Below are 27,566 nucleotides of genomic sequence, written 5' to 3' on the forward strand. Positions count from 1 at the left end.
ACGGCACATGTGTACAGGACACGGAATCATTTTTTGTTTGTTTTTATAATTCAGTAAAACTAATATCTGTTTGTCTGATTGTATTTAGTATTTATTCAAATGTAGTTCTATATTTACATTTTTATATGCTTTTCACAACCTTGCAATCTTCAAAAAGCTTTACAATTAAAAACACTATTATTGCAAACTTTTGATCAGATCAACGTTAAGCATGAGTATGTAAAGGTACTCCGTTATTGAAAATACTTGTTATTATTAACTTTTATTTTTGATATTATGTTATCATTACATACGAAAATAAACCATCCAGTGTCAGTTTGACACACTGAGGTGGTGGTTTTACATACATGGATTGATTTAGCTTAATTATTTGTATAATTCGTTCCTGTGCAGGATGCCATTGCACTTGCAAATACATGATGAAAACATCCAAATATCTGGAATTTATATTTTATTCCAAAATGTTTCAACTTTAAAATGACAAAACGGACAGAATTCTTCTGTAATGCATGTATGCCACATGTTGTTTTCAGACATTAAATAAACTAGTGAGTTTAGAAATACATTCATTTTCATACCTTTATATATTCGAATACATAGATTTACAGTTTTGCAGTAAAACACTCTAAATAAGGGCACAATATGCTGTATTCATATAAAGGAATTTTTTCAAAGTCCAGATATGAAAAAATAAATTTTTAAAGGAAGTCATAGCTAAATGAGAAATGATCAGTTAAAATCACAATCAATGCAATATTAACACTGCATACGTATATAATATCACAGCAGTCTTTATTCTCCATACTTCCTTGTAACACAATGGCACAGCAACCCCATCAAAACAATCTAGCCTCATCTATAGACTTAAAGCTCAATAATGTGAAGTATATGAAAGGAGTCATTACCAGCCAATGTTGATAATGTCCAAGGCTGTCATAAGGCCTGTAGGGCTTAAAGTTACTGAAGACACAGTGTAAGCTTTGATGACAGCCAATAAAAATCCAGAGAGGTCATAGGTTGTGACTCATGACTCAGTTGTCCCCACTGTGCCACATATTTACCCAGTCTCAAATCAGATGTAAACAAGAGGTGGTTTTTGAAACCTTTAATGGGACTGTTCACCCAAAAAATGTAAATTCTGTCATGAATTATTCACCCCCTTGTTTCAAACCTGTACACATTTCTTGGTTTGGCTAAACACAGAGAAAGATATTTGGACGAATGTGGAAGAAGAAATACAGTCCCCCAGAACTCATACATTCTTCAAAATATCAACAGAACAAAATGTTTTCAAGTATAGGCTCGTTTTTCCTTTATGGTAGTCAATGGGGTCCAAGAACTGTTCAGTTATAAGCGCTCTTCCAAATATATTTATCTGTGTTCAACAAAACAAAGAAATGTATATAGATTTGAAACAACTCAAAGATGATTAAATGATGACAACATTTTTATTCTTGGTTAAACCATTTAAGAATGACTGATTGGTCAGTTTTAGGAGATGATGCATTGGTGTCTTGTGTATTGTTTTGTTTAGCTGATATCATTCTATGCTGTTTCTTCACATTTTAACAGCATCTAATATAAACACCTTATTTATTTATTTGTTTGCTTATTTGGCTAATTCATAATATTTTAATGCATTCCATGTATATATTTTCACATCTGTTTAACATTCGATATACCGAAATCTGATAACAAGTATTATTCTTAGTAGGCTATGTTAATCCATTATGTTATGCTATAATATACATTCAGTTTATGTATATAATTTATACATACATTTAAATATACAAATGCACATTTTACATATCGAATGTAAACTCCGCAACTGACGAAGTCAATTTAAAATTCTTGTTCGTAGTTGTTTTTACAGTATTTTACAGAATATTGTTATATTACATTCTGTCAACTCCCATAGATATTTATAGTATTCATCTAATTAACTTCAAAATGAAATCTATTACAGACATATACAAACATGTAGAAATAGCTTGTTTATAATCATCTTATTGACTTTGAAACTACGACTGTCATCTCAGAAGTTTTAGTTTGGCAGCCTCTACTGGAATAACTTCTGCTATTACAGAGGGCGGCATCAGCTGGAATAGCAAAACATCCAAGCAGCGAAGAAAAAAACTGACAAGACTGATAAATAAACTTTATTCGTGGATTTATAAAGCGAGCCTTCTTTACGTTCAACCTCAATGCATGTATAATGATGTATGTTATCAGTATTACGTTATAGCTTTGAACAGTCTGTTGAAGAACCAACACAGGAAAATTATAATTCAAGCTCCAGTACAACATTACAGATCCATGCCTTAGGAACATGGACCATGGTTTTATTTACTGAGATTCAATTTTAATAACATTTTGGGTGACTTTTTAATTGAATAACAATACACTGAGCGATAGAAATATAAATTATATAAAATTATGAAAAACAGAAAAATGAAAAAGTTAACAAAAAGAAAATGTTTGGAATAGGCAAAGTTAGATAAATACATGAAAATAGTGACATGCCTGAAGAATATGACAAGCTTTCTGGTTTTTGGAGGGTAAAATTAACTTTAAAAAGTATATCATTTCTTCCTCAAAAACTTTAAAGCAAGGGCTTCCACCAGGAATGTACATTTAGGGATATGGAACAATTGGGGGTCTGAATGTAAACTTTAGCAAAACGATAAGTGTCTAGCCAATGAGGTGTCGCGCAGTGACCTGGGCGTATCACGTTTCCTGCCCCCGACTTCAAGGCCCCGCCCACTCAAGAATCACACGCTGACAAACCGGATGTAAAGAACCATCATCTGCGTTCCTGCTTCATTCACGGGTTGCGCCAACCTACAATTCTCGACCTCGACAGTCACCATTCATATACATGTTAAGGAACCAGATCGCTTAGTTGTTTAACGTTTAAAGTCGTAATAACTCAACATGGAGAAAGGCACGGAGAGCACAGGAGACAGTAGTCTGGACCAGGCAATCCAACAGTGGCTCCAGTACGACAAGGTGAGAAAAATGCTGTAATACGTCTGAATACGTATAATTTGACATGTTTGGTGCTGGAATGTGAAAGGCAGCCGCCATTGGGAGGTGGTTTAACAGTGGCTTAAAGCCAATGAATGGAAATGTATTATTGGTGGTTATAACGTGATGACTCAATAACCAGTTGAGAGTATTGGTAAACATGATTTTACATATTTTTTACAGGAAACTGTAAAATGTTGCTGTTACTCAACATGACAACAGTTGAATTGTAATTCAGTCTAATGTTCAGACAAGATCTATCTATTTTGATCGACATGCTATTAATAAAGTCTAGAGAAGGTGTTATTGATCTTAAGCCGTGAAAGTTTTGTTCTTTCATAGCAATATCATATACATTTGATTTGACCAAAATGTGTTCTTTGTGCAAAAACTGAACGCATGTTTGTGTACTGTCATTTCCACAACTGGAGTCATGTGCTTTATCAATGTCCATTTGTCAGTTTTAGTTAAAACTGGGAGGTTGTGATTAGGCTAAACTGTTAATGGTATTCACATGTTTTTGTCAAGTCAACATTGTTAATGGAACACAGAATGGATCTTTCTATGAGATTAAATTTAGTCAACGACACACATGACCATATTTGCCAGTATGCTGGTCGTGGAAGTCATGCATTTATTAAATTGAAATGAAAGAAGCTCGGAGAACCTGTCTCACATGGTCTTAGTTATAGGGAGAGTGAAGGCGTATTGTCGCTCACATGGTGGACGTATGTCATCTTAGACACTCTAATGAAAGACGCGAGGACACTGTTGCGACACTTAAAACTTTTCGATCTTAAAGTTGGCATTGGGCTGAAATTAATGGCTTATCCTATTATCATACTGGGAAATGTAAACCAATAGCCAAATAGTTTAGGGAAGGGAAAAATAATTAACTGAAACATCCAACTACTGTACGAACCAAACATTTCTTAATGTATAATTAAAATGTATAAAAAATCTGATATAAAACACTCTCATTCATTTAGTAAGTTATATTATTTTATATTGAGTTTTTTGGTCCTTTATATAAATATAAACACAATTATATTTTCTCTGTGTGTTCAAAGAATCCAAAGACAGCGGCAGCCGTGCAGAACATGGTCAAGGAGGGAGCCGTGTCGGAGCTGCAGAAGTGTTTCGGGTCCCGTATGGAGTTCGGCACAGCGGGACTGAGAGCTGCTATGGGACCCGGAGTCTCGTGCATGAACGATCTTACCATCATACAGACCACACAGGTTACTTATTACATCATAACTATTACATAGACAAAATGTGATTTTAAAAAAACATTATCTTGCAAAGCCTAAATCCTAGGTTCAAGTCAGAAATATGAATCAGTCTTACCGGATGAAACTAAATCATTTTCTGTGGTTATTACCAGCACATAAAATGTCTCTGGGGAATAAACATTTAAATCACCTCTACCCTAGGCAAACAAGTGGTGGAAAAGTTTTGAAAACAAGAATGTCTGGTCTGCTCTAGTCTGTAACATCCTGGACACATTGTGTCTGATTTTTGAATGCACTACCATTGAAAACTCTAGAGTCACTTACTCATTTATTATGAATAGTTTTTCCACATTTTACAACGGTCTATTTTAGCATCTTCAAAGTAACCATCCTTTTTGTAAAAGTAGCCAAAGAATCTGTAAAACTGCTGTCTTGGGGTTTTATCAACCGGCTTGATAACCTTGAAATGAACTGGTTTCCTTTCGGCTCCTTTTTTCTTCATTATTAAGTCAGTCATTTCTTTCAAACATTCTTGTTTGAATAAACAAATGAATGTTGCAACAATTATATTTTTACCCACATTCAAATTAAAATGTTGCATGTCGTCTGACCCTAATCTTTCGAACTGTGGTGTATATCAACGCGATACTTATGTACATTGAATTGATTTGTTCATTTCACCATAGCTTCATATTTATTAATTTTTTTCCTTTTTGTCCCTGCTAGGGTTTCTGTCAGTACCTCGAGCAGTGTTTCACAGATCTAAAGCAAAGAGGGGTGGTGATCGGGTTCGATGCTCGTGCTCACCCGTCCAGCGGGGGCAGCAGTAAAAGATTTGCCTCCCTTGCTGCAGCAGTGTTCATCAGCCGAGGGGTTCAGGTCTACCTCTTCAGTGACATCACGCCCACTCCATATGTGGTACGTATGAATCAGGGACTCAATGTCGCTAATACCTTAAATAAAAAAGATTATGCTGCTGTTCTTTACATGGTCTTTCTGACTACCTAATGGTTGCTTTATTAAGTAACGTGATATTAATATTTTATATGATTTATGTTTTACGTTGCTTTATTGCAAGCATACTCCATGGCAGTATCATAGTTTTGTTGTGAATAATTTAGTTAGAAGGTTGTGTTTACATATACAAAGATCAAACATTGCTCCTTCTAGATACTATTATTAAAGGCACAGTAGATACATTCATATACTTTTAAAAGTACCAACAAGGCAAATGAAAGCTGAAAAGCTCATACACCCTCAGAGGCTAGGGGTTCTTCTTCACAAATCATCAACTTCTCTCGTCCCATAAATACACAGACACGCTCACACATGTTCTTATCACCTTCCCTTTGAGCCCTCACACAGCCTTCTCTCATTCAATGTCCTCCTGCCCAAAAACATTCTGTTCCCTGTTATGTAAAATTACAGAGTGATGACTTGTCATGGTTATTGTAACCTAAGGATAACATTTTTGTCATCTTAAAATACTCTTAGCTTCCATGTTAACTTGAAATGAAACGATTAAATCTGTCAGAATCAACTTGCATTACTGTGGATTTAAAGCTATAGTTCACCCCAAAATGAAAATCGTGTCATCATTTACTCTCTTGTTATTTCAAATATCTTCTTTTAAATATGAAGAAAGAAAATCATACAGGTTTGAAATGACAAGAGGGTGAGTGAATGATGACAGAACTTACATATTTATGGGCGAACTGTCACTTTAATTGTGTTATTTCCACTACTTGTAGTGCCAAGGTGCCATTTCGAAAGAAAAACCTCTTCTCATCTCTTTCTGTCTTGTCTTGACCCGAATTCTCTCTTTTCGTCTCTTAGCCTTACACCGTATCGCATTTAGGACTTTGTGCTGGCGTCATGGTGACAGCCTCCCATAATCCCAAACAAGACAATGGATACAAGGTATATCAAGTATTTTTCGAAGATGTTCGATTTAAGGGCTATATTGTCATCATGTTTTATTGATCTGATTTATTTTTCAATGTTTTTTTAGGTGTACTGGGCGAATGGTGCTCAGATCATTCCTCCCCACGATAAGAGCATTGCTGCAGGTATAGAAGAGAATCTAGAGCCGTGGCCTAAATCATGGGATACAGATAGCGCTCTCAAGAGTTCGCTTCTTAAAGATCCATACCAAGAGATACACAGAGAATACTGCCAAAGCATACAAAAGCACTGCTTTCACAGGTAAAACCCTTCAATCTGACTACTACGAAACGGAATCAAATCCAGTCAGAAGACACATTGAATCGTCCACAAATTGTTTTCATGGTAATGGAATCTGAGCATTGATACGGATTCATTTTCTTATCTCCTTTTAGAGAGGTGAATAAAAAATCAGAAGTAAAGATTGTCCACACATCAGTTCACGGGGTGGGGCATATTTTTGTCCAGGCTGCTTTTAAAGCTTTTGACCTTCAACCTCCGTATGCTGTGGAAGAGCAGAAAGATCCTGACCCAGAGTTCCCTACAGTCAAATACCCCAATCCTGAGGAGGGAGAAGGAGTTTTGGTACAACACATTTTTAAACTTACATAATTGTCCTTCTCATATAATGCCATTAACGGTCATGTGTCTGTTGTATTTGTGTAGACTCTGTCTTTCACGCTTGCAGATAAAAAAGGGGTGACTGTAATTCTGGCAAATGACCCTGATGCTGACCGACTTGCTGTTGCAGAGAAGCAAAAGAGGTTTGTGTTTAGTGTATTATTTAATAATTACTTCCTCCTGGTAGTTAAAGGGACACTGCACCCAAAAATGAAAATTCTGTCATCATTTACTCACCTTCGAGTTGTTCCAAATCTGTATGAATGTCTTTGTTCTGATGAATAATGTTTTTTGTCTTATTCTGTCTTTAGTGGGAAGTGGAAAGTGTTCTCTGGTAATGAGTTGGGCGCTATGCTTGGCTGGTGGATGTTTCACTGTTGGAAACAGCAGAAAGTCGAGGAAAAAGCTTCTATTAAAGATGTGTACATGCTATCCAGCACAGTGTCCTCAAAAATCCTTCGAGCCATTGCTGTGAAAGAGGGCTTTCACTTTGAGGTAAATTAATTATGTTTAGTTGCTTTTGTGCAAAGTGACATGAAGTGCATTTAAAGATCTCAATGTGTTATTAATGTGATTTCCTTGGGAATTGAGCCTGTGACCTTGGCATTGTAGCGTCATGCATGGTTCTGTCACAATATCAGTTCCTCACCTTCCAATATCTGAATCTGAATAATTTGTTTTGTTCTGATGAAAACTGAGAATATATTTGGAAGAATGCAGTTCTTGGACCATTTTGAAGAATGTAGCACAGCAAACAGTTCTGGGGCACTTTTTTACCATTGTCATTTTTCCTACTATGGTAGTCAATGGGGTCCAAGAACTGTTTGGTTACAAGCATTCGTCCAAATATATTTCTCTGTGTTCAACCAAACAAAGAAATGTATACAGGTTTGGAACAACTCGAGAGTGAGAAATGCATGATAGAATTTTCATTTTAGGATGAACTATCCCTTTAAAGGGACGACAACGTAATTTTTTATTGTTTTATTTCAGTACAGTATTAAGCATGAACAAAATGTTTAATTGGCTAGCTTTCTCACTCAATCTGAAACATTGTTTTATCCAGGAGACTCTAACTGGCTTTAAATGGATGGGAAACAGAGCCAGAGAGCTAATGGATCAGGGAAAGACAGTTCTGTTTGCCTTTGAAGAAGCCATTGGTACGGTCACATATTCACACAACACAAACATTCACATTTTTACGCATTTATGTGCAGAGATTAAAGTTCTGGAATCGCAATGCAATGGTAAATGATTGTATTAGCACATACAAGTCCTATCAAAGCATGTGGGGCTTTCATATGGTTTTTTCAGTCTTATGGGAACATGTGAAATACACAGTAACTCGTTCATAAAGTTTTAATGTTTTAACCATGTTGTTATAGGTTACATGTGCTGCTCTGCAGTTTTGGACAAAGATGGCGTGAGCGCGGCCGCCATCGCTGGCGAGTTCATCTCTTACCTGGCCTCTAAAAACATAACACTTTCCCAGCAACTCACCTCTATTTATGAAGAGTATGTCACCTGACACTTCACATAAACACACTAATAAATTGCATTAGTTTAATTAAAATTCACATTGTTTAATTTCAGGTACGGCTACCACATTACCAAGAATTCCTATTTCATCTGTCACGATCAAGAAACCATTAAGCAGTTGTTTGAACGTCTTCGAAACTACAGCGGGGAGAATTCCTACCCTAAGGAGTGTGGAAGCTTTAATGTGACTGCAGTGAGAGACCTCACCACTGGATATGACAGTAACCAATCAGACAACAAGGCTGTACGTATCCTCTGATTGGTTGGAACTGTAGTCATAGCGGATTTCTCAGATTTCCTTTATATCTGACTGTTGGTGTTGTTTGCAGGTTTTGCCAACCAGTAAGAGCAGTCAGATGATCACCTTCACCTTTGCTAATGGGGGCGTGGCTACAATGAGGACCAGTGGCACAGAACCCAAAATCAAATATTACACTGAGCTGTGTGCTGCACCAGGAAACAGGTTTTTAAAAAGCTCACATACATATAATAGCATATAATTCCTGTGCTACCAGAAACACCAAACTTCAATTGCAAGAATATTATTTAGAAAAGAAAGACATTGTGATATGGGGACAAGAAGGCTATTAAATAGCTTCTGTGTGTATACATTATTTGTGCGATTTCATTTGGTGCCACTAGTGGCGCTAAAATACCATGTGTCACTAAACTAAATATATATGCAAAAGTTCTGTATTGAATATGAATGTTTAATAATGGCACTTCAAAAACAACATTTGCTAAATAACTAATTGACTTATTGATTTGTCCTAGTGATCTTAACCAGCTTAAGACTGAATTGGACGACCTGGTCGATGGTATTGTGGAGCACTTCTTCCAACCCCAGAAAAACAACCTGACTCCTCGACCGGAGTGATGAGAACTGCAGCACCGAATTACAAATAAATACTTAACATTCTAATACTGCTCTAACATGCCACTCTTAACTATCTTATTATGGATATATGTATATCAATCTGTAGTAAGTTTGATGTACTATTTCTTTTGATATAATCTATATCAAAACTGTTGTCACATACTGTAAACCTTACAGTTGCCTTTATCACCTTTTGACAAAATCTTATGGGTTTTTTTGTGTTTCTCAGTGTTCTGAACTGCAATATTTTTGGATAAAACAATGGTTGATTATTTTCCATTTGCTTGTTTGACCTAGTGAACTGTGAATGTATGGTTGATCCAAAGGTTGCAAATTAACAGATTCATGTTGATGTCTTAGTTAAAAAAAATTAAGATAGATTATAAATAAATAACCAAAGACGTCATGTGATCCTCAAGAGAGAAACTCTGATGTGCATTATTGATACTAGCCGTTTTAACTTCAGAAAAGCTTGAATTGAAAAGATATAAAAGTTTGGCAGGTCTATACGATTCCATAGAACTGCATAATCCATCTGTACATTGACCTGTAACTTGGAGACATTGGTTTTCAATGTCAAACCAAATCAATTAGTTTGATATTTTAATTCCCATTCAAGAACGTTTGTGGTGTGATGAAGCAGAGTTAACAGGTGTGGAATGTCTTGAGAAGTCCTTGAACGGAGGTGATTGTGACCAACTAGATTTCGTGTATGTTAGATTAAAGCAATTGATTTTTATAGTGTCAGATATCAGAAGTATTTTGTCTTTGATTCATGAAAATGCTAAAATTATTGCTTGAAGTCCATCTCACCCAGAATATACATGGATTGTGAAAGGATGGAGGGCATAGAATATCAAAAAATAATATCAAAACAGCAATTCAATAACAAATCATTACGTCTCTGTTAGAAAAATGTCCAGAGCCTTTAAAATGTCAGCTATTTTAACATTGTCTTTAAAAATATGGGCTGTGCATATCTATATGTACCTGTTCATTTAGACCGATACATGTGACTATTTTGACCAAGTTTATAATTAGACTACTGTTGGCTTATTTATAACGCAACTCTTCAGCAATGTAAGGTCTTTCAGACACCCGACACAGCTGTATTTATAGACCTAAACAGTTGGCGACGTTAGTTTTGTTACATCAACACGAGCCCTGGGCACTCAGTGCTTCTGCGTACACGCGCATTCACGCAAGGCGCGCGCTTCACAAGAGATACGGACAGAGGTGGCAGGTGCGCCGCCGGGTAAGGGCGAATTTCTGGGAAACATTTTGTTTTAGCTTTCTATATTATTTAATATGTTAAATGTGCTTACTGATACTAACGGTGATAACATACACTTTTAAAAGACATCATTTTCCGAGACGTTGCTGATAATCGTACACTGTATTTTATAATCTCCACAAAGTTCTTTGTAGGTTTCGGGCTTTTCCACTATACAGAAAGTGTCGTGTTTTACTATAAGCTTTGGTATATCGCGCTCTCAAATCGAGCCGGAAGATGATCTGTTTTTCCACATGATTTGGACACCATAAGAAAACGTCAGACGAGAAGACTTCCTCAACGCGCATTCACGCGCAGCGCAGGTTCGGACCTATCGCGTTATTGGCAGCGTTACTGGACTTGTGATATAGCGAGTTGCGATTACTTTGACAAGTCCCCCAGAACTCATGCTGACTTCACGGGACATTATAACGTGCATCCTAAACTAACGGACCGTTATATGGCAAGCGCTTCCGCAAAGAGGCGGTTCGTTGTGCGTAGAGTAAGTGAAAGTCTCCGTTTGCATTCGCTTTAAAGGAAAAGCGCCACCGTGATCTTGAACCTAAAATCGTATTATTTGGTGATGGTTGCTTAAAACTGGCTTGTGACCCCTGTGTAGAAGCTACTGTACATTAGGAAAACGATCCTAAAGTGCTTTTTTCTGGTACTACCAGAGTTTACTACAAATACCATGGTCATTGCGCTCAGTATAGGCCTACATTTGGGGTTACTATGTTACAAATAAAAAAAACGTATATTCTAGATCGAAGAGGAGCTAAATAACTCGTTTCATGAACTGTCTTGTATTTTCTGTCTTGTGACTTATTTCCACTTCTTGTTGTTTTCAGAGAAACTTTCTGTTGACCAGTGTTGGGTGTAAGTAAGCAATAGTAAAGTAAGGGATTACTCTTATAGTAAAGTAAGGGACTCTTATTTTTGTCTGTAATTGAATAACAGTTACATCTGGTAGTGGATTCAGTCTAACCTTCTTACAATCTTAAAATATATATCTTGATACGTGTCTGGTCAGACGAACAACCAGACAGCCGTTGTTGCAACGTTGATTTGCTTTGTAATGTTTAATATGAGAAATGAACACAGTAGACAACATACTAACTTTCTTGTGAAAAACAATTATTTATATACAACAATACATTGATGACGTTACTTTTATTAATGTTATTTAAAATGTTAATGTTGCTTCTCAATATTTCTGTACTTGAAAATAGTATAAAGTACTCTGTTCACATTTTAGGTTCTTTAACAGGTTTTGTAATTTTTTTAATAAATACAAATATTTTGTGTAAAGGAAGGGATTACTCTTATGTTTGTCTGTAATTGAATAACAGTTACTTCTGATAGTGGAATCAGTCTAACCTTACGTCCGTGGTTTAATCTATAATTCTCGCATTTGTAATACTTTGGTCAGTTAATAATACTACTTAATGTATTTTTATATTATCTATTTGAATGAAAGAGCCGATTCATGTCTATACTTGAATCACTATTGATATACAGTAAGATATAGAAAGTAATTCGATTATTATTGGAGAGGGTAATTTGTACAGTAATCTAATGACTCTATTGAATATTTAATTAGCAACTAGTAATTCATTACTATTTGAGAGTAACTTGCCTTTGACCCTTCTAAATATAACAGATGCATCTCCACCCTATTTATATCCACCGTTGGCTTCAGCATTCGTGCACATAGATGGGTTATCTCAAATCAGTGCTGGATGACTATTTATATGAGACCATTTGGATGTATTATGTAACCTTTTTATGACCTTGGGGTTTATCTGGACATTTTCTTCCGTCCTTTGTGATTATCATTATATAGCGGGGTATTCTGAATGCATCTTTCTATACTACACCGCAAGAAGAGAGAATATGTAGTATTTGAAAGGAAAAGATAAACAAGGCCATTTCATGAATTTATAGCTTTTTAATAGAATCGTAAAAAGTCCCTGTGTGTTCTTTTCTGGTGTCCCTCTGTAACATTTAGAAGGGATTTCAGAGTAAGCTGTTATAATCCTTTGCAAATGGCAAATGAAGATGCCATTCCAAGGACTTGCCATAGGGCATGACTTTGAGCCTTATTCAAAGTGTATTCAAAGTGTGTTGAGGTGCGGTTATATTTTTGGTGGTCAGAATAACTACTTTGTTTTGTCTAATGTGCATGCTGTATGTTAAGATCACATCAGTTTTCATTTATCTGTCCACAGACCCTTCTTCATGGAAAATACTGGCAAAGAAAATCAATCTCAGGACATACTCTGATACAAAATAGTTCTAGACCAGTTGACTTCATTATGGTCTCCATCTCATCTCCATGTGCTTAAATCCAAATTGACATCACCCACGAACACATACAAGGAGCATGCAGGGCATTTGTTTTGAAGTCAAACCCAGAAGTGATCCGGTCAGAGGTCATTCTCTCTGTACCCTCACACAAACACGTCCCGTGTCAGAGGAAATGAGAGATGGAGAAGTGGAGATTCAGTACAGGCTTAACCTGGTTGGCTCATTGGCCGTCCATTCACAGACCACCATGGCCATGCTCCCCTGGGTGGTGGCTGAGATACGCAGGCCTCAGCAAAGGGAGAAGAACAGAAGCCCTGAATTCACAGGAGCCCACTCTCTCGAGGTCAGTCTATTTTCTACTTCTTATATACTGTATTACATGTTAAAGTGATTTAATAAAATAACTATTTATGCTGTCTCATGTTCTAAGGTTAGAGATCAGCCTGTGGTGCTGCAGATTTCTGCCAACTCCGTCCGTTGCGTTCTGGACACAGCAGGGCCGGGGAAGCCGTGGAACCCATTGCAAAATATGGTTCTGTTTGATCATCGACCTCATTTGATCTCCAAACTCATTCACAACAGCCAGGAGCCGAGCTATTTCGGCTGTCTGCTCAGAAAGGAGAAGACAGCGGCCTGCTATGTGTTTCGCTGTCAGGACCAGCTCCAGGTACATTTGACACGTCACATTTGAACGGAAGAGCGTAGGGAATTGTTTATTTTGTAATTATAAGAATCTGTAAAAAGGCATAAATTGCATCATATATATTAGTTGTCTTAAATTAAGTTATGCAAAACATACAGGAGAACAGGTTTTAGATTGTTTCGTGTGGTTTTAAAAATGAATTCACTCAGAGGTTTTACTATGGGTCGGGTGTATCATTCTAACAGCTTGTATCACTTTGAAGTGAATCTCTTTTGATGGGTGAATGATGGTGGTTTAAATGTCATCCCACTCTTTTTGTGCATGTGGGCATCTGTGTGTAGTGGTTTTGCTCAACAACATACCTTTAACAGCACAATAACAAAGAAAAACAGCTTGATTTTGTACATGCAAAGCACATTTCTTGTGGGTGGTTGCCAGGACGTTGCTTTGTAGTTATTTAGATGTTCAGTGGGTTTTTGTGCATTGCAAAAGGTACTGTCTGTGTATGAAAAATTACTTGGTAACGCTTTGGACTCTTTGCTGCCGTAAAAACTATAAAAAGCATTTTGGTTGTGTACGTATGTACAGAATTGAGGTCACACATGACACAGGTTAACACAACATGTCACACCTGTGGAAAATATACTGTATATTTAGGGTTTCATAGCCAGTTTCGCAGATTTATTCAGTTATCTGTTACAAACATAGTTATGCTTGACCAATAGATCTTCATAAAAAGAGATGAAAATACTTTGCTTTGATGATGTTGATTGTTTGATGCAATAAATATAGCAGGTTACCTTAACTGTAGTGGTAAACAATGTTCTTTTTTTACAGTAAAGTAGACGGGTTGGTGAAGAAGGATTGTGAAGTTTCCTTCATCAACCTGCATGTAGGCAGGATGTAGAATTGTATTGTCATAGTAACCATTTCCTGTGTCAGTGAGCTAGCCGCAATGTCTCTGTGGACTTTCACTTTATTGTCATGGCAAATAGACAGAGATGGAGAAAAAGATAATGGTGTTGACTGTGAAAAAAAGGATGATGGAAGAGTAAATGAATAGAAGTCGATTGAAGATTTTCTAATGTTTTTATCTAAAAAGAGAACCAACCACTTATTTGCATAAGTTGCATAAAGCAGTAGTTCTATGTGCGATATGCATCAGGTTAGCCAAAGGACAGTGGGCGACCCGCAGGCGTTGTGGTCTGAGGCCGAGGCTACAGAACAGGTCACACAGCATCCTTTATCTGACTGTCAAATCTTCACCTCTTAAAGCGTCACTTTTGTTTCGGAACAACTGTCACCCATGTGTTAACACAAACACACACACTAATCTGTGTGTGAGTACATGTGTCTAATAACTGAGATTTAGATCACGCCTCTCCTTTACAGACCAATATTCTTTATTCAAAGCAATAAACAACCTCCTGTTTGCTTCTCTAACCCAACCCATAAATTATCAGGCATATTTTCTACCCGCCTTTGTGTTTGCGTTTCACCAGCCAATTTACGAGACCGTAATTCCTCTTATGCCATCTATCATTTGAAAGACCCTACAGCTGCGCTTCGGCTCAACAGCTTAGCATATAAAAAATCGTAAAATCAGGATGACGGGAGTGAAAGTATTGTCACATTAAACGCACTTTATGTTTAGTTGCTATAGCAACAAGAGTGGTAATTATAATATTTTTGCATGTAAGTATTGCCAAAATGTTACGTTAAAGTAAATAATATTTCAATTTCTTGACGACACAGGAAAGAAAAAGTATCTTCAGGGTTTCAATGCTCATATACGTTCTCTTAAATAATTTATATACTTTATAAGTTGTTTTAATTATACATTTGAGACTTAAAATATGTAGAATTGTTCATTGTGGAGTGACTGTGGGGTGCAGTAAACTCATCTGCCACCAGGTGGTGCGCACATCTTGAACTTGAAGCCCTTGCGTATTTGTGCCATTACCTGCGTGAAACAATCTCAGTCACAGTAATTTAAATATAATTATTTTTAAATAATCTTAAAGCTCAATTCTTAAACAAATCATGCTCTGTTTAATGTCCTTTTACTTACGTGCACATCATAAAAAATATTAATTTAATTGAATAAAAAAACTATTTAACATTTCCTCCCCAAACACTACACAAGCCAGTCACCAGGCCGTCTGGAAATAGTGCGGAAACAGCGTTTTTGTATCCCAGTGGTTGTGACGCGATGTGAGATTTGAGTGTAATTTTCTCTCATCATGTGAATATTTCACGGTCACATCCCGCCGAGCGCCGTTCATACGGCCACACGCACCGCAAACTTCCAGGACAAGTTTCACTTTATTCAGGAGACCTGGATGACAGAAGCGATGAAATCTCGCTTTCAGATCTTCAGTTTGCTACGGAGGGACGTAAAAAGCGAGCAAGAAACAGTGAGTATCTTTATGAAGCGTGCGTATGAGTCTATGTAGTTGGAAACTGTACGTTAGCATGCTAGTTGGTTAGCTAGTGAGTAAGTTAGTGATGATGAGTAGCTCGTTAAAATAATTGATCCCCGTTTAGCTTTATTCATTGTTTCATTCTGCTCGTGAAAAGTGAATAGAACGGTATTTGTGTAAGAGACACGCCAAACGTTTTCCTAGTAAAATTGTCTTTGTGACTGTGTGTAAGAAACTACTGAGCTCCCTACTTAGACAGCACTTCTGTACGTCTGTTTGAACGGTCGCGATGCGCCGCTAGGGCTCATACGTGTTATCTAGGTAGTGAGCTCGCTGGGCTTTGAGCCTAGTCAATGTGTCACAATATTAATCAAATTAATAAAACAAGTCAAATAGTTAGCATGTTGCTCTACAAAGTATTTTCTATTAGAAATTATTCTAGTCAAGATGTAAAAACAGAAACGTTGGATGTCGGGATATTTTATAGTTTAGCCGTTAGTCGTGTGTGTGAGAGAGACTTCATAGCCTTGTTGCATTAGGCACTGGACTAAGTTATATTTAGTAAATTCGACATACTTAAATCATATTAAAACTATTTTTAGAGAAAGATACACACAGAGAGAAAACAGATAGGTGCACATTTTCCTCCTTCAAAGTGTATTGAAATAAGATTGATGGTGTGTGAAAAAGCTCAGTGACATGTTGACAGTTATTTACAAAGGTATTGTTTGCTTATGATGAATACGCATTTTCTCCCACCTTCAGATTAAGTTTATTCGCTTTTGTAGGTGTTATTTTGTGTTGTGAAATGTGTTCTGTTGTCGGTAGTTCTGTCGGGTTTCGCTATAGTCTGTGTGTTTTTGGACACCTGCTTTAAGGTGCTCTACAGTGGTAAATAGTACAGCTCATTTCTAGGTGTGTGTCATGGTCACATGTTTTGTCCCCAGTTCCACCTCATGTGACCGGTGCCTCCCTCCTTAAACAGTTCCTCAACCTGTGTGTGTGCATTTACACTTTATGAGGTTTTAATTTTACCACTGACTACTTGAAAACCAGCCTTCTTGTGTAGGGTGTTCAAACCCAGCTGTCGATATGGGCTATGGCTGGGTAATATCAAAGAGGTAATATAAAGGACCTCGAACATCAGCTTCATTATAGCATTTTATCATTATAAAATCTTAAAATATATATCTTGATAGGTATGTGTTTGGTCAGACGAACAACCAGACAGCAGTTCATGAGAAATTAACACAGTAGACAACATACTAACTTTCTTGTTAGTATGTCAGTACATTGATAACGTTACTTTTATTAATGTTATTTTAAATGTTAATGTTGTTTCTCAATATTTCTGTACTTAAAAATAGTATAAAGTACTTCTGTTAACTGTATATTCATTGCATTTTGCTGTTTTTGTTGAGTGGTGGTGAGATGACATCATAGTCTAGTATTTCCCCTCTCTTCCTGTGACTTGGTGACCTCAGAAACCTGGAACTTTGAGATAGAGGTAGTAGATTGGGGATGGGGGTGTGCGGTGGACTTGGGAAATATGTGTGGCATAGCTCATACCATCACACTATTGTTTTAGTCTATAAGAGTTAAAAAACATGACAGACAGATTTATGTAAATATTTGTAAAATGTCACAGAGTGATTTAAAAGAATGTTTTAGTAAGATATCTTTGACATTTGTCTGGATTGTCCGTCCACCTTCTTCCAAAAGTTTTCCACCAGTGTGTAGGTCTGTTGTGTGTCTGGATAAAGTCAAATTGGTCCCATGACAGAACTGTGCGGCACTCCACTAACCCCCACTTTTATGTCTGTCTTACTCTTTCCATTAATATTTATTAGATGTGAAGGGGCCTGCGGACATCAACATGCTAGCGCAATCTATTTTTGTAATGATTACGCTAATGTTAAAAAACGTTACACTGTCACTCACCTGGGTTGTTCATCAACTTGACTGTCAGGTGGGGTGTTTTTACTAACTTTATTAAGTTGTTGAGTTCATAGAAATCGGAATGCTTAGTGTGCTCATGATATCCTAAACTTTGAAGCAGATCACTTTCATTGTTCCTCTCTGGGGCAAGAGCAGAGGTCGGGTTTACTGAAAATTCTCCGTCATTGATAATTATTTTTTACCAGTGACGGAAAAATCTGAAGGCCGTGCGTCATTTTGACTGATTACAATGCGGGCAATTTGTAATTCCCCTTTATGTCAAGTTGGTAGCATCTAATAATTTATTTTCATCAGGACGTGATCGTAAGTGACCGGAATAAAAAAATTAAATGAAGAGCCACAAACCTGTATATCAAACTTTAAACAAACTTGGTTTTATTGAAACAGAACAGATTATTTCAACAATTTAAAAATACAGTATAACAAACAAAACTGCACAAAATTAGCTGTAAAGAGGGGCTGCAATCATATGAACCGCTGCCTTTTATGTGAAGGTTATGCTAAATTCGAAAACACACTCGCGTCCGCTATGTTAATGAAGCAATGAATGAAAGATATGCTCCCTGTTGTAACATCCACCCGTTGTAAAAAGAAAAGTGTCATGCAGTGGATAGTTGTAGCAATTACATTCACGTTCATGAATGTTCAATGTGTGCGCAAATATGATTTTTTTAAAATGAAAATTCATGCGGGATCCGTGGAGACTCGCGCTGTTGAGCCAGGCGAGTGTATAAACAAGGCATTAGGCAATTTATTTATTTATTAATGATTTTAAAGGTTTTGAAGTTTCTTGTCTTATTGTTGTGATTATTTTGGATGATTATTTTAATTATTTCTATGTATTGCCTTAATTAGTTTCGCCATTGTTTCAAAACGAACTGAATTTCTTTTTACAATTCATAATAACACAGCGATTGTTTTAGCCGTCGTTTCTGGATCTGATTCTGCATCTGTCACGTAATCAGACCCCTGCGTCACGTGCTCACAAATAAGACACAGGCGCTCACAGCGGTGCTGTGTTTACAGACTTTTTTCCTTTAGAGAACATTAGCAACTAGCATCATTTTGGATAAACCTTAAGTAAGTGGAAAAAAATGAAGAAAATGTCCAGTGAGCGGCTTAATGTTACTTGTAAGTGAATGAATGATTACAAAAAAGCGTTTACAAGCACCTGTCATTTTTACTTTGAGAACATATGATTATAAACATTTGTCTGTAATTATTATTTTCTGTCTGGCAACAGAAACATTAAATATGTAAACGACTTCAACTTTACTGGGTATTCAGTTCAGAGAGTAAACGCATGTAGATAGTGATGATGTCACAAACATGCTAATTAGCACTTAACATCACCTTGCACCATAATGATGGGTAAAAATTCATTATGACAGATTACGAGCCCGTCTGTCAAAATGGCAGACAATGAAAATGTCTAGCGCAACCTCTGGGCAAGAGTAGTTTGTTTGGGACTTTCTGCTCTTGTGTCTTCATGCCAAGCTGAAAGGGCATTGACTCCTTTTTATTTTTGGTTAAGTTACTGTTCCAGCCCTCTTGACTTCCTCTGTGTGTGTGTGTGTGTGTGTGTTACTGAGTAAGAACAGACCATGTTTGTCTTAAGTGTTCTTGGGCGTAGAAAACAGGCTTGGTGTTTATAATGAGCTAGAGAAATAGGGAGAAAAATGCTTAGCTACCAGTAGCACAAGCATTAACACATAGCGATTTTAAGCTTGGGGAAGTTAAATGTTCTGGAACAGTCAATGAATTGGCTATATCTGTAGAAACAAACTACCGTAGATATTTTAGTTTTATAGAAGACTGGTCTCGTTGAGATTAGTTTTTTCCCTTTTAAATACATTTGTGCCCCTACATTTATATTAGTATATCCTGTTGAATAAAAATGTTCAATATTGTTATACATTGATAGAAAATTTGGACAACTGGTGTACCTGAGTTTTATTTTACCGCGTTTATGCTGATCTCACAAAAATATATTTTTTATAACCGTAAAACGGTAATATGGATCTATTAAGAATCACATTTGAGAATAATGCCACTGCAAAAAACATAAGTGAAAACATTCTGGTTCATAATAGTAATAAAAATGAAGAGCAATCGAACACTAAATGTGATACCAACCTAAAAGGGGTCCTATGGCACGAATACGTGTTTTTCTGTGTCTTTGGTGTGTTATAAGTTGCCCATGCATGTATTAGACAATCCCACAGATTTAGACCGGCCCTCTGAACAATGCCTGAGACATATTAAAAAAAAAATTGTATGTACGTTGTCACTTATATCATATTGATAATAAACATTGGCTTTCAGCCTAAGTTATTAATATTGCCTAATTGTTTGTTTAATTCACCTACCAACAGAATGGTATGCTCAACATAACGTACCATTGCGAACAGCTGACGCGCGAACCAGCGGAAAATTTAAGAGACGACAAAATTGCCAAGCAGTTGGTAAAGAGAAAGGTTAATTAATATGCATAAGAAAATGTTTTGATTTTGAATAGAACTGGATAAGAAAAAATTAGCCGACCCGGCCCCCCGTTAAAGACAGGGAGAATTATGTAGCCCTTGCAGAAAAAAGTTTGGGGACCCCTGCTATAAGGTTTTTTCACTTTCACTCCTGTGTGTCGCTATATAAGCAAACCTCCACACAACCAAATACTGTTAGAGAGAAGATAAAGTCAGCCCGGAGGGACAAAAAAGAGAGGAGGGTTCGAGAGATTGTAACTTTTGCTGTCCGTCTGGCGGTGACTGAGACACATTGTTCTGAATAGGCATGGGGGCCGGAGCCAAAGTCAGCCCCAGGTCCTTAAACAGAAGAAGAGCTAAGAGAGGGAGGGATCAGGAAGAACAGAGAAAGCTTTGAGGTACTCTTACTTGTACTCTGAAGGTCCCAGAAAATATAGGTCAGGACGTTGGGAAAGAAGAAACATATGGGTAAGATGGGAAGATGAGAGAGAACACAGGATTTTGGGGAGAATAAGGTTAGGACATGCCTGCTCTGCGTAGATGGCTCAGTCTGGTGAGGAATAGAAGTCCTGTCATCTGTCTCTACAGTTTATTATAATTCACATGTATGATTTCATATGTTATGATGATGATGTAAAAGTTGTTTCATGTTGAGATCTGGATTAACTGGTTACAATGGTTATGATTTCACATGTGATTAAAATGTAAAAGTTGTTTAATGTAGAGTTCCGGATTAACTGGTTATTATGGTTTCAGTGGTGACCCTTGATTCATCTAGCTGGTATTATTTTGTAGTAAATCTAATGTCTTATATTTCAACCAGAACAGAAATGTTATAGTCTGCTTATGTGCTTTTCTAGTTAGCGGGCAGTTCCTGGAGTTTGCAACAGCCTGTAATGCAAGACTCGTCATGTTGATACTTGAAATTGCAAGTTCATCTGGTTTGGAACAAAAGCTCATGAACTGATGAGAGTAACCAAGAAGTGACTTCCTTGTTAAATCAAACGTCTGGAATAAATGTTCTTAATACAGTTTTCTCATTGCAGAATACCATATGGATTTAAGATTCCTTTCTACTATACGTCTTGCAAGATTGTATGATCTGTTAGCTTTTAAAAGTTATTTAAATGTTTTAGTTTTCTTGTTATTGTCATCCTCTTCTTATAAAAGGTGTCTGGCCAATAGGGGTGTGATGAGAACACAATACAGGGCTCCCACTTTCTTATTTGGTCCCACCACCTTCCAATTTGGTTGTAAGCAAAACTGAAGCAGTGGTCAGCTATCACTGCAGTGCCCGGGGAGCAAGTAGGGGTAAAGGTGCCTTGATCAAGGGCACCTCAATCGTTTCCCGCCGGCCTTGAGAATCAAACCGGCAACCTTCTGGACACAAGTCCGACTCTGTAACCTGTCTTGTCAGTGTATGGCGCATGTTCACGAGAGCACTTCTTCTTCGTCTTCTTCTTGGACGAGAGCACTTTTCCATGTTGGGAGTCAGAGCGCCGAAACGATGTGAATTCCACTATTGCAAAACTTTTTGTTTACTTGATAGTTCATGGTCCTGTACTCCTGAATCTGCACATCAGAGATTTTGATCCACATGATTCTTCATCATCCTCCTAATCTGAAAATGTACAGAGACCAGTAGGCCTTTTGGCCGGTGCTGGCTCAACATCCTCATCATGCGTATCAAACTTTAAATCTTCGATCATCTCCTTGACTCCCTGTATCAACTCCTGTCGCCCTCTTTCATACAACATTTTCAAACCTTGCAGATTTTGTGTCAGAAAGGTTGCTGTTTTTTTACTGGTTCTAATACAAACGTTGAAAAAGCTCAACGCATCTATAAAACACATTACATGCCGCGATAAATGCACTGCACTGCCTTTCAGCGGCAAGCAGCAGCAAACAGATCATCAGACGAGGCTGAGATGATAATCAAGTTTAACTTTGCCTACAATATTGCAAAAGCAGAACTTCCTTCACTAAGTTCAAGTCCGAAAAAATTCTTCTGAAGAAAAAGGGCTTGAACGTAAACCCGACGTACAGCAATGATGTCGCGTGCGCCAAATTTATAGGAGTCATCGCAGATACGTTGAAAAAAAATACGTCTGTGCATGTTGCGAACAGTCCGTACATGGCATTCCTACTCGACGGAGACGCAGATGTTGTAAATTTATATTTCAGTTCAGTGAAGCATACTTTTTCAGTAAGTTACCTTTCTCTTTGAATTGTAGTTAAAATAAAAAACGTTATTTTGACCAATATATGGACAGCGATTTTGTAAAACTGCGGTGTTAAATGGGATCCAGTCGATAATTTGGGTGCACCTAAATTTTGTGCTGGTGCACCTAAGAAATAGAAATTGCCGCACCAGTGCAAAAAGTTAGTCTAGAGCCCTGTCTGTGACTCTGCAGTAGGTGCCTTCGAATGTTTTCACCCGTCTTTGAGGTGCTTGGGTCAAAAGGGGCAGCAAAAATCACCCTTGAATGTAGCTCAGATAGTTCATTAATGTAATGAATGGTTGCCGACAAAAAGGACGTTTTGCAATGGGTTTCTGTCAATATGTCTGCTGTAACTGCGCATCCAAACTTTGATATTATTGCACTGATTTCATCCACAACATGTCTACGTAGACTCTGAGCCCTCATTTCAACATCTTTTGACACCGTTGTTGGGTGTGGTAGTATTTCACTGACATCAAATTTTCCTATTTTTGCTGCTGTGTTTACCAAATGTTGGACCAGTTGTGTGAAGCCTTTTCCGGATACAAACAAATTCAACACATTTTTCTGTGGACTCTTTTTAAAACTGCACCTGCCTAGACTTAGTAAATGTCAGTTTGGTTTACCCCTTTGTGAGGCATGAGTTCCGCCTTAAACCTGAGGTTCCAGTCTTGTGACTGCTGAACAGTTAAACTTTAAGGCATTCATCACATCCCATGAAGTTTTTTTCCATCTGCGTCTATAACACACGAAAAAGACTCCCATTCATCAGACTTGCCAGATGTGGGTTTCTTAGCAGTAAACTGACCCTTTAACTACTAACTAAATTAGCCTTTCCATGCCATTATCACCTTTTCACTTTCATACCAGAACTGTATCTTTAAATCATTTCCCAATTACAACGTTGTTCATTACAAAATGTGAACCTGCTTTGAGAAAACCCAGCAAAAGTCCTTCATAAAATTATCCTACAGAATATTCTGTGAAAATATAACAATATGTTCAATATTGACTGAATAGTACCAAAAGTTATGGTTAATAAAATATCACAAATCTGGTTGAAAGGTTGCAGACATATAGCAAACAGTAAACAGACTTACGGGTACATATGCTTTATGCATTTTGTTTACTGTTGTGTGTCCATTTACCTGCTCTGCGTGTCTTCAGTGTTGTTAAAATAAGCACGTTTTCATGCGACGCATTTTGGCGAGAGAGAAGCAGCGCGCGTGGAGAAGAAAGGGTTAAAAGCACGTTTGGCGCTAAATAAATATATGAGAGGATATAGCGGCAGAATATAAATGACATTAATACAAATTTGAATCTTGAATCATTTTTGTGCAATTATTTAGTTGAGTTTGTGACAAAACATTTTGTGTTTACATATTGTTTATTACTGCAAAATATAATTAATTAAAGTCGAAGTTTAATTTGTTTCATAAAGTACAAGTTGACTTTCTAATGCCTACCTTTATTTTGTAATGCCTTACAAATTTTGTGTTTATAAGGTGAAAAAGATATTCCCTATATATTTCACTATTGAGGATTTCATTAAAAAGGTCTAAAAATGTCATGTTTGCTTTTAAAGTGTGCTGTTTTGCTGGAGTAAATGGTGAAGTAAGTCAAAAGTAAGTCCAGCTTAACTCAGTGGGGTGCTGGAAGATCAGGCCTGCTTTGTTTTCTGACTGAATGTTTTGCCCTATAAAGTTAACATGCCATGTCAAAGACCTTATTGATGTCTAAATGCATATCGATCTCACTAAGGCAGTGCACTGCGCTGGCTGTGGGGTAAGGGATATTTTTAAAGGGATATTTGGCGAAACAAAATGAGATCATGTTTTACTCACCCTCAAGGCATCTTTGGTGTATCTGACTTTCTTCTTTCAGATGAATATTCATTGTTATAATACCATTTATCCTAATTTCTTCCAAGCTTCAGAATGGGAGCAAATTGTGGTTGAGATTTTGAAGCTTCACAAAGTGCATCCATTGATTAAAGAACTGCTCGACATGGCTCCATGGAGTTAATAAAGGTCTTCTGAAGCAAATTGATGCATTTGTTTAAGAGAAATATTCACATGTTAAACTGTAATGTCTGTCTTCTCTTATCCCTCGGCCGTGGTGTCGTAAGTTTTAAAGCCTGCGGCATTGTCCGGAACTACAAACCTCTCGTTTACACACTGTTGAGGGATAACGGAAGTTAGACATTAAAGTTTAATGTAGTCTCTTTTAATCTTTATATAATAAAGTTTATGGAAATAATATAATTTTTTGTGGCACTTTGTGCATTAAATGACAGGACCGAGATTAACAGGAAAGCGTTGGGTGGAGAGAGGGGAATGGGGTCGACAAAGGACCACAGGGCGGGATGTGAACTCGGGTCGGTCGGGTCATAACTACTAGGCAAGTGGTCCTTAAACTAGTGGTACTTGAAGAGACCCCTGGTGGAATGTGACACCACAGAAAATTGTTCATTTACGTGTTTTAAATACAGCTTCAAATGTTTAATACATGATAGATAAATACGGAATAGATCTTAGCCTTTGTGGAATTTTTATACAGTATGAATTATTATTTATTTATCATTTGTTGATGTATTGTGACAGGCAGCTCAAACACAAAGCTGGTGCACACAGACGCTTTGTGTGTTTTTCAGTGACTTGCTTTATTATTTGTCTCTGTCTGCGTCTTGCTCTGAGAGTTTATTTTACGTGCGTTTTACTGTTTGAGTGAAGCTATCACTATAGTAATTTATGTGGACAAATATACAAAGTTACCACTGACACTAATAATAACTACTGCTTGCCTTTGTTCTATAGCAATCATGGAGAGTATTAATACATTTAGGTGGCCGCAGCGGACACCAGGTAAAATGCTAATAAGCAAACTTGAACAATCAGGATCCGAAACAATTATATTGACACTTAAAATGAAATATCACCCAAAGGATACCCACATGACAATGCTTAATTTCAAGCCCTATAGTGAGTCAGTATCTGTCATAAAAAATCCAGGCATCCTGAAATTCTGATGATCTTAACATAAATGAACACAAACACATACTCTTGAATCACATGCTGAATCAGACCCAGGCAGATACACAAGGTCCTAAGGTCACCAGAAAGTCTAAGTCGAAAGTCTGGAGGTCGTGAAAAATCAGCTGCGGTTGGCTGAATTTACCAGAAAGATGGCGTCATCTGTGGATGCATTGACTTCCTGGCGGAGTTGCGACACCGTGTTCATCCACAGATCCGTGCCCTAATAACCCTAAGGTCGCCAGACTGATGGTGTTTCGGGCTCAGGAAAAAGTCGAAAGTATGGAGGTCATAAAAAATCAGATGCGGTTGGCTGAATTTACCCGAAAGATGGTTTCATCTGTGGATGCAAGGCTGAGTTGCGCCACCACGTTCATCCAAAGATCCGTGCCCGAGCAGCCCTAAGGTCGTAAAAGGGCAAATGTTTTGATACCTTCACATAGGGTTCCTTCAGAAACATTAAACTGTGTGATGATGGCTATGATTGGCCGAAGGCTTCGGACAGAGACCTGCTTTAAAACAACTCCACTGCTACATCAGATAGATAGATTTTCTCCTTGTATTCATATATGCAGTGGCGACAAAATATATTATCCAACTTAAAAATGCCTTGATATGAAATATGTGAGCTCACTGTACACAGCATCAGCCTTTGACAAACATTGGTAACCAATGAACATTGGCCCACATTGACCCACATTTGACTGTTGTGTCTGGCGATTATCGTGGGATTGCATTGACTTCCTGGTCTTAGTTACATAACTCGGCGCTTATGAGACTCCTGATAGCCTGAGGTATTTTCCCAATGTTAGATGTTTTCTCATGGGCTTGTCTGTTTGGTGTTTTTGTTTTATTTTCCAATGGAGTTGGAATGCATTCCAACGAATTAAAGATTTGATGAGCAACCTAAATGCTTCAGATCCCTGGAGCAGACAGCTAAGCTTTAAAGAAGGATGTCCCTTTTTCTGCAGTAGAAGTGAAATAGATCTGATATGGCTTACATTTAACCTAACTGTCCAACTTCTGTAAGGAAATACAATCCCAGCAAATTCTCCATCTTTAGTTTAAAGACCCAACCTGATTTTTGGCCTTGTCACAATTATTTAAGCAAAACAAGCTCTTTTTAAAATTCACTACATCACTATTTAGTACCATGGAAATGAATTTTAAAGGAAAATGTATGATTGAGTTTAAAATAGTGTTGCTGTTTTCTCTATAAGAAATTAGATTTTCCGTCTTTATGGAAATTCACTAATGCTTAATGTGTATACATCAATGGAGACTAGGGTTGGACCGGTAGACGATGCCATCGCCGATGGCTGACAGACATCATTATAGTGAGCCGGTGATTGTTTAAAAATGACACGTGTCTGCATATAAAGCCGACGCTTGTCTGCACAGCTCGCGTTGTGTAAAAATGCGGCTCACTTTTATATAATCATCCAACCCTAATGGAGACCACTCCAGTTTTGCAGACTACAGTGAAAGACTTGTGAAAGACATTTAAAAGACGCATGAAAATAAAGCTTTTTCCGTCATATATACATATATCCGTAGATTGCATCTTTTTTGTGGTTTGAAATGTTGTCACAACTTCACAGAGTGGTCATCATTTTACTTAAACATGTACCTATTGTAACGGAACACTCCACAGACTGCAGACGAGTGAGTATCCAACACAAGATATTTATTATAAATCCAAACTCAACTCTGAGAACCAGATTAACAAGCTGTAACTTTACATTGAGTTACGTACATTTAAGACACGACAAAGAAAGGCAGAAAGAGTTTTTAATATATAAGTTCACGTGATGAGGGGATCGCTGAAAGGTGCGGGGATTGCAGACATGAAACCAGTGAGGGAACATGGAGACTCATGGGAGATGGAGTCCTTGGTAGAAACACAGGAGAAACAGGCATGAAAACAGAACGGGACTGTGATACCTAAACACTACCGGTCAAATGTTTATGATAACCTGAAAAA

General features: G+C 37.3%; 2 protein-coding genes across 4 annotated transcripts in view; both read left to right on the forward strand.

The window, feature by feature from the left end:
• Positions 1–2,721: 2,721 nt before the first annotated feature.
• Positions 2,722–9,989, forward strand: pgm2 (phosphoglucomutase 2). The gene is made up of 13 exons (XM_079463294.1): positions 2,722–3,009; positions 4,098–4,265; positions 4,986–5,177; positions 6,096–6,179; positions 6,271–6,464; positions 6,599–6,788; positions 6,870–6,967; positions 7,136–7,319; positions 7,891–7,984; positions 8,210–8,339; positions 8,418–8,607; positions 8,693–8,826; positions 9,138–9,989. The coding sequence occupies exons 1-13, from the start codon at positions 2,935–2,937 to the stop codon at positions 9,238–9,240; spliced, it is 1,836 nt and encodes a 611-aa protein (XP_079319420.1). The 5' UTR covers positions 2,722–2,934; the 3' UTR covers positions 9,241–9,989.
• A 391-nt stretch (positions 9,990–10,380) lies between these two features.
• Positions 10,381–27,566, forward strand: part of tbc1d1 (TBC1 (tre-2/USP6, BUB2, cdc16) domain family, member 1) — a 59,404-nt gene continuing 42,218 nt past the window's right edge. The window contains exons 1-3 of one of the 3 annotated variants that reach the window (XM_079463135.1): positions 10,381–10,495; positions 12,742–13,163; positions 13,251–13,487. In XM_079463135.1, coding sequence (XP_079319261.1) covers positions 12,897–13,163; positions 13,251–13,487 — 504 coding nt within the window. In that variant the 5' untranslated portion in view covers positions 10,381–10,495; positions 12,742–12,896. Of the gene's footprint in view, positions 10,496–10,794; positions 11,016–12,741; positions 13,164–13,250; positions 13,488–15,633; positions 15,881–27,566 lie in introns of those variants that run through there. The other 2 variants (XM_079463136.1, XM_079463137.1) reach the window with 2 other exon arrangements.

The sequence above is a fragment of the Barbatula barbatula genome, assembly GCF_947034865.1.
Source record: "Barbatula barbatula genome assembly, chromosome: 8".
NCBI classification, from domain to species: Eukaryota; Metazoa; Chordata; class Actinopteri; order Cypriniformes; family Nemacheilidae; genus Barbatula; species Barbatula barbatula.